The following is an 8,127-nucleotide window of genomic DNA, read 5'->3' on the forward strand; positions in this document are numbered from 1 at the left end:
AGACTTAAGCATTAATTTAGTTGTTCAAGTGTAAAACGAGATGAAAGACCATTGTGACAACTAGCACCTTCAGTAGCAACAGACTCACAATCTTACTGCATTTCGTAGCTTTTTTTTATTTAGTGGCTAATTCGTACAAATTCGTACAAACTAATTTGTACATTTTAGTACGATTTGCTCATCCCCCAATGACGGTTGGGTGGGTTGGGTTAGGTGCCACGCCACCTTTCTAAAATCGTACAATTTCGTACGACTGAACTCGTACGAATTAGCCACTAAACTGCCAAAACGTAAAATACTTACGTTTTCTCGTGAGATCAGGCTGGACTAAAGCAGAAATTCCATTGAAAATACTGGAGTACAATTAACTGTCATATTTTAAAGACATGACAGGGGAAAATGTAATTAAATGCAGTGTTTATTGTAAAATCTGAGACCTACTTCCTATCGTAAATTTTTAAAGAAAGCAGATCTTAAACATGACAATTTTGTAATGGAAAGACAGTTTACGGGAAGCCCTTAGGCTGTCTGGCTGAAAATTAAAAGCCTGTGTGCATACAATCCCAGTCAACAAGGGAAGTGTGGTGATTGATGGTTATTTTATTACCCTACTCACATACAATGTCTTGAATTGTTGTAAATTTGTCTGCTGCAAAAGACCTATAAGCTATACCTGTTCAAATGTTTGACATGCATGTTTTATTAATCAAAATATTCTAAAACTTTCTCTTCTCGGTTACGTTTTCAAACGCCCACCCTTTTTCTGGGTTGTTGCAAGATCAGACACAGCTGCGGCCGGAAATTAACGAGAATTATTGATAGTATTTATTAAATTTCCCATTACTTGTTAATTTATTAACGTCTACCCCAACCCTAAACCCAACTGCCATAGTAATGTAAAAACAGTAGTTTTACCGAGTATTATTTATGCTATTTATTAAATTACCCAACAAACTGTATTTTTTAATGTCTACCCCAACCCTAAACCCAACCATCACAATACTGTAAAAATATTAATTATTATTATACAGTGTCACAACAATGATGCTATATTGGTGTGTGTATCTCTTATACACTTTACCCATTTTCTATTTTAAGGGTTGCATTGATCACACTTTATCAAAAGCTGTTTTTTTCAATTTTTTTCAAAGTTTTTTCTTTTGCATTGATTCACAGATTTAGCAGAACTACATGTCTTATTCATTCTGACAGTTTTTTTGGTTGTTTTTTTTTACAGAGTGATGTGTAATCTGTTTTCAGGCATGTGTTTCATATACAACCTTTAAATGTACAACAAATTATAAAAATCCTTTATTTTCTGCATATGTTCAGAGAATTTTCTGAATTGGAGTGATAAAAGAGATTCCCAACATCCCATCTGTGACTGTAATACGTCAAAAATATTTAAAATAAGATAAAATGAAACAAGAATTTTGAACTTTGAACATGTGTAACTTATCACATATTTAATGAAAAAAATGCTTCTTTTGTTTATTTAAACAACGTTTAAAGAGTTTAGATGCAAAAACCTCTAAATGCTGTCTGACATTTTCCTCTAAAATGAGCATTTTTATCAGGCTCCTGGGTGAATGTTCAGTAATATCTCTTTTAGGGCAAAGAATTAGTCATTTACCTGGTCTTTAATGTAAAATATCTCAAAATAAACAAAGGAGGCTGAGAAAAATGTTAATTTTCAGTGGAAATTTCAGACGGCACTTAGAGGTTTTTGCATCTGAACTCTTTGTTTGAGAAAACTCATCATAAAATGCAATATTTAAGGTAACGTTAATGGGCTCTATGCACAGCTAGAGTTTTAAAGCCAATAATAAACTTCCGGTGAAAGCTTTTATGCGACTATTTTCAATTTTAAAAGGTTGTTTTTACAGCATTGATGTTGTGATGTAATTACAATACATTCAGTTAAACAGACTTAAGCATTAATTTAGTTGTTCAAGTGTAAAAAGGGATGAAAGACTGTTGTAACCACTAGCGCCGTCAGGAACAGCAGGCTAGCGCAGAAATTCAATTGAAAATACAGGTGTAAAATAAACTGTCATATTTTAAAGACATGGCGGGGGGGAAATTGATTTTAATGCAGTGTTTCTTGTCCGATCTGAGACCCACTTCATATCGTATATCTAACAGGCAGTGAAAATTACTGATTTCTAAAGAAATCAGATCTTAAACTTGACAATTTTGTAATGGAAAGACAAAAGCCCTTGGGCTGCCTGGCTGAAAATTAAAAGTCTGTGTGCATATAGCCCATTAATCAACAAGTGTGGTGATTAAAGGTATTTTTTTTTACCCTACTCACCTACAATGTCTTAAAATGTTGTAAAGTCATCTGCTGCAAAAGACCTATAAGCTATACCTGTTCAAATGTTTGACATTCGTGTTATATTAATCAAAATTTTCTAAAAATGTATCTTCTCGGTTACCTTTTCAAACGCCCGCCCTTTTTCTAGGTTGTTGCTAGATCAGATACAGCTGCGGCCGGAAGTTAACGAGAATTAATTATATTATTTATTCAATACCCACTATTTGTATTTTATTAACATCTACCCCAACCCCAACCCTAAACTCAACCGTCACAATCATTTAAAAACAGTAGTTTTACCGAGTATTATTTATGTTATTTATTAAATTACCTAATAGACTGTATTTTTAACGTCTACCCCTGCCCTAACTTTAAACCCAACCATTACAATACTGTAAAAATATTAATTATTATTATACAGAGTCACAACAATGATGCTATATTGACGTGCGTATCCGCAGCTGTATCTCTTATAGATTTCACCTCCCTTTTTTTCTAGAGTTTTCACTCCGTTGCTGTGGACACCAGCGAAGCGTCTTGTGCGCAAGGCATGACGGTCTGAAATAAAATGCAGGAATACATTGCGGCGAGACTTGAGCAGAGCGGACAAATCACAGAACCGGGCTTGGCAGCGCCAACCAATGGCAGACAAGAGCGGGAGGGGCCAACGACATTTGCACACCTACATTACTTTTGGTCAAGCACTCAGCGGGAGCATCACAGGCGCTGCGAGTGAGTCGCTGTTTTCTCCGTGTCAAGAAATCTACATAAAAATAAGGTAAAAATGTGTTTATTATTATTTTATTGATGTTTGTACTTCACAATAGTGTGTAAAACAGAATATCTGATGTTTTTCATTCCGTTCAGAGTAAGCAATGGTGCACCTAGTTGGCTGTACACCTACATTTCAGCAACTGAATTAAAAATAAATTAAATAATCATTGAATAACCTTCAGAACATTAGTATAATGACGTTAAATAGTGTTTATTCACATATAAAATTTATTTAATTATTCTAAAAATATCCACAACGCCATTCATTTATATTTTATTAATTAAAATAGGCATCTCAAATTGAATTTGATGATTGTTGGTTTAATTAATTATAATTGATTAAAACTTACACGATCATCATGTCCAAAATAAAGTATAAGTTTGCTGAAATAATCAGTGGTGCTGAGTACAGCCTTTGGTTCAGGTGTCCATGGCAACAGTAACCTGGCAAAGTATGCCACGTGATGTTATGCAATGATAGATGGAATAAAGGCTGTGAAGCATCTCATGTGCTGATATTATGTAAGATCCATCCGCCCTGACTCTGACGCCTGGCCATCTTTATTACCAGTTTCACCACCATCATCACAGTCAGCAGATGCTCGAGGGCTGTGCACTGGGCAGGGCAGACAGCAGGATGGGCACTCAGTAGGGCGCGTCAGAGGGTGTAGCTCAGATTGAGAGCAGTTTAACTCCTTCTTTCCTCCTTATGTGTCTACAGAAGCATCATGTCGGACAGGAAGGCAGTGATCAAGAATGCTGACATGTCTGAGGAGATGCAGCAGGATGCTGTGGAGTGCGCAACACAGGCGCTGGAGAAGTACAACATCGAGAAGGACATCGCCGCATATATCAAGAAGGTAAACGCATGGTTTGTTTGGTTATTTCAAGTATTGGAATGCAATGAAAAAACATTTTTAAAAACATGATTGAATGAATTGAATTGATTGAATTTGCTATTGCGTAAAAATAGTAATTTCATCTTAATAAAGATGCAGTGTTTATTATTAATATATGTTTGTCTTTTAATTAAAAAAAAAAAGAAATTGGTTTAAAAGGCAGATTTTTTGGGTTACATTTTCCTATAAATTTTTTTTTAGTCAGAATAATATTAATTTTGCTACTGAATTTGTTTGTTAACCTTAAATTTGGAACCTTTTTATTTTTAATGTTATTATCTTTAATTTTTTTTTTAGCATTTATTTTTAAATTTAGAAGTAAACTTTTTTTATGCTTCAGCAATAAAAGATAATATATTATTTTGCATAAAAATAGTTACTTCATCTTAAGATCATAATACACAGTACTGCAGTGTTAATTATAAATTGTTTATATTTCAATAAAATTAAGAAAAAAAAAAAAAAATATATATATATATTCTTTTTTTTTTTAAGGGCAATCTTTAGGGTTACACTTTCGTTTTTTTTTTTCCGGTCAGAAAAAAAAAACTATTGGAAAATACTTTCATCAAGATTAAAAATTAGCTACTATATATATATATATATATATATATATATATATATATATATATATATATATATATATATATATATATATATATATATATATATATATATATATATATATATATATATATATATATATATATATATATATATATATATATATATATATATTTATTTATTTATTTATTTATTTATTTATTTATTTATTTATTTATTTATTTATTTATTTATTTATTTATTTATTTATTTATTTATTTTATTTATTTTTTTTTTATTATTCAAATTTAAACAGTAAAGTTTTAGTTAAAAAAAAATACTTAAAGGCAATAATCTGCTAACTGTCTTAGGCTACGTGTACACTAATCCAGATAAATTTGAAAATTGTGCTTTCGTCTTAAAACTTTTCAATATTCACATTATTTATAATTCTTACCGAAAAATTGGTCATGCACACTAAAACAACTGAAAACGCTTTCATTCATGTACTGCACAGACATGAGATGCTTTTGCCCGCATCGTATTCGGCTGCCATTTATTTACTTTCCGTCTCTTTGAAACATCAAAGCAAAATGTGCAAAAACAGTTGACTGAACAACAGCTCTTAGTAAACATTCCCTGTGCTTTATAGAAAAGCAATACAAATCATCTACGAGCTGACATTAATTTTAAATAATACCTAAATCACTCTGAAAGGATGATATCAAGTGTTGCTGGACTAAATTGTGGATCTGTCTGTACTGCTTCAGCGGCGTTGCACGCTGCAGAAGTTGGAAATTTCTCAACTTTAAAAGTGCCAACAGAAATAATCAGATCGTTTTATCAGGGTTTAACGCTAAGGATTTTTTTTCTACTGGCCCGATAGTCAATTGAATTACTATTGATTTTTTACTTGCCCTGTCAAAATTTTCACTGGCCTCTTCAAAAAGAAAAAGTCACATTTTAAATAATGTGTTAAAAGCCAAACTTATTATAAATTTATTATACATTTATATTTTTATATAAAGATTGTTGGCTAGAATTATGCACTATAAGCTTAAATTATTGATAGAAATAACCGTTAAAGCGAGACTGCAGTCAGATCATGAAGCAGATCAATGTTGGTCTGCCTTTCCTTTCGAGGAGACGTGTCCGTGCAGAAATAAACAAGACAATAGGCCCAATACAAAATACTACACGATTAAAAATGGAAGAGTTATTAGATTAGTAATTTCTCTCAATTTTCCTTATGAACACTCTAATATTTCAGCATGGTTTTACTTTTGAATTCGGAATTCACATTTACCAGATTGAATGACATCTCATCCTCCTCATCCTCTCTTAGCCTTATATGACGATTACACAACCATAATACACTGTGATATGGGCTGGTTTGTTTAATCGTTTTGCTTTTCCACTACAACCGAACCGCTCCAGAATTTTTTTCAATTAAGTCGAGACCACCTCATTCAGGCAATGTCGGACCAATTGGCCAATGTCAGCATTGGCCCCGGGCCGTTGGGCAGTCCTTCTAGTCGAGCCCAGCTTTATGCAAATATCCGAGCTCAGACAGTAGCCAATTGCATTCTGATTTTATTAGCTCCAACTTCAGACACGCCCTTCAAGCGTTGATGCTGACTTACCGTGTGAATCAGGCGTACAACTGTCAAAATATCTGCTTTACAATGTTGTCCACCATGTTAGCTGAATTCTTCATGTTAGCTTTTTCGAAAGCCCCTATTTACATAGTGCACACTACAACACCAAAACAATATTGTCAAATTTAACCACTTTTTGGACAGCATTTTCGTTTTCTAAAGACGCAGTACCAGTGTGAAATGAAAGCCAAAACGTTAAGAAAAACATGCATTCATAAATGAAAAGGTATTAGTGTGGAGGTGTGCATTTACTAAGATTTATAACGGATTTAAATTTTTTTAGGTTTGTGCTCAAATCAAAACAGCTCATAAATGAAAAATAAACGACCACATAAATATAATTTAGTGTAATTAAATTCCCTTAATATTCAAAGTATGAAATAATATAACGAAGACAGTGTTAATCATAATGAACTGTTTATCTCTTCTCTGATTGGTGTTTATTGGCATGAGGGCGGGATCAATCCGCCACTCGCATGTGATTCGTCAATAGTAAATGGCATCTCCATCGTTTCCTTTTGCAGGAATTCGACAAAAAGTACAACCCCACCTGGCATTGCATCGTGGGAAGGAACTTTGGCAGCTACGTGACTCACGAGACCAAGCATTTCATTTACTTCTACCTGGGTCAGGTGGCCATCCTGCTCTTCAAATCAGGCTGAGCGATTCATTTACACCAAGCAGAATTAATGAACTGACTGTACTGACGAGGCTCACCATTCCTGATCCGGGACCTGCCTTCTCTCGGCTGCTTCTCCTTTCTTTTTGATTATAGTTTCTAAAAATGGCCGTGTGAGAGGGAAATGCCGTAAAGAAACACTTGTATTTATTTTTGTTTTCTATCCAGTTTGAGCGTCTCATGTCATCTCTTTCGTTTTTTAATTAAAGCTAAATGGTTTGGCTGGAGTTCATGTCTGGAGGTGTATGATGGACTGCTGCTGCTCAGTGGAGGTTTCCCATTTTTGTTTAATAATTAGGAAACGTTTTCGGAGAAGAAAAATAGATCAGTAAATTATTAATATTGGTTACAATTGTCATCCTCTACTTGATTACATTCCTCAATGGTCAACGTTTTCTTTTTTTTTACTGTGGATCTGATAAAGTCTAGTTTATATTAAACAAATTTGAGTCAAATTAGATTGTTTTGTGCATCTCATCACACATAAGCAACAATAACACGAGCATCTAATACATTATGAATATTAAACAATATAAAAATCTCCATCTTACACAACACTAGTGTAAGCTCTCGTCTGTAAACCTAAAAATACCCACTGAAGCTCAAAGCTGACGGATTTAGATGTTGTCACTGTGCATAAATTAGGACTATTTTAAGCTGCCTGCAACTTAAAAGCTGTCGCTTTAAAACCTCTAAGCATATTTTACATTCCTCAATGGATATATATTAATGACGATTAACAAACCAACTAAAATGTGGACCTGTTTTAAGAACCACACGGTTGCATTTACAAAATGTATTAAATTACACCCCTAATGTTTAAAGCAAACATCAAAACCCTGAATTCACATATTTTCAACATGTACTAACGCATAGCTCTCGATATGGATTCCTGGAGGGCCGCAGTTTTGCTCCAACCCTAATCAAACACAGCTGATGCAACTAATCAAGGTGTTCAAGACTACTAAACACTATTAAGCAGGTTTGAGTTGGAGCTAAAGCATGCAGAGCTGCGGCCCTCCCGGAATAGAGTTTGATAATCTACTTGTTTTTGTAACCACTGCTGGAAAACGCAGTGACTCATTTTATAACCCACTCAAAAAAATCAAGCTTAATACTTCGTACTTTAGAACATGAATATCAAACTGGATTCCTGGAGGGCTGGTGTACTGTATAGTTTAGCTCTAGCTTGCTTCAACAAAAAAGTTTCTGTAAACATAGAGTTTGATTAGCTGGTTCAAGTGTTTAAATGAGGAT

At 33.7% G+C, this 8,127-nt stretch overlaps 1 protein-coding gene and 1 long non-coding RNA gene across 5 annotated transcripts in view; one reads left to right on the plus strand and one right to left on the minus strand.

Moving 5' to 3' along the window:
* The window catches only part of LOC141375571 (uncharacterized), an 18,368-nt gene extending 15,889 nt beyond the window's left edge, over window positions 1-2,479 (minus strand). The window contains exons 1-2 of one of the 4 annotated variants that reach the window (XR_012384047.1): window positions 2,439-2,461; window positions 2,315-2,371 (exon numbers count right to left, since the gene is read on the minus strand). This is a non-coding gene — a long non-coding RNA (uncharacterized lncRNA). Of the gene's footprint in view, window positions 1-2,314; window positions 2,372-2,438 lie in introns of all 4 variants that reach the window. The other 3 variants (XR_012384046.1, XR_012384044.1, XR_012384045.1) reach the window with 3 other exon arrangements.
* A 553-nt stretch (window positions 2,480-3,032) lies between these two features.
* dynll1 (dynein, light chain, LC8-type 1) lies at window positions 3,033-7,314 on the plus strand. Its single transcript, NM_213024.2, has 3 exons — window positions 3,033-3,095; window positions 3,813-3,951; window positions 6,716-7,314. The coding sequence occupies exons 2-3, from the start codon at window positions 3,820-3,822 to the stop codon at window positions 6,851-6,853; spliced, it is 270 nt and encodes an 89-aa protein (NP_998189.1). The 5' UTR covers window positions 3,033-3,095; window positions 3,813-3,819; the 3' UTR covers window positions 6,854-7,314.
* Window positions 7,315-8,127: the final 813 nt, after the last annotated feature.

This window comes from Danio rerio, chromosome 8 (genome assembly GCF_049306965.1).
Source record: "Danio rerio strain Tuebingen ecotype United States chromosome 8, GRCz12tu, whole genome shotgun sequence".
Taxonomy (NCBI): Eukaryota; Metazoa; Chordata; class Actinopteri; order Cypriniformes; family Danionidae; genus Danio; species Danio rerio.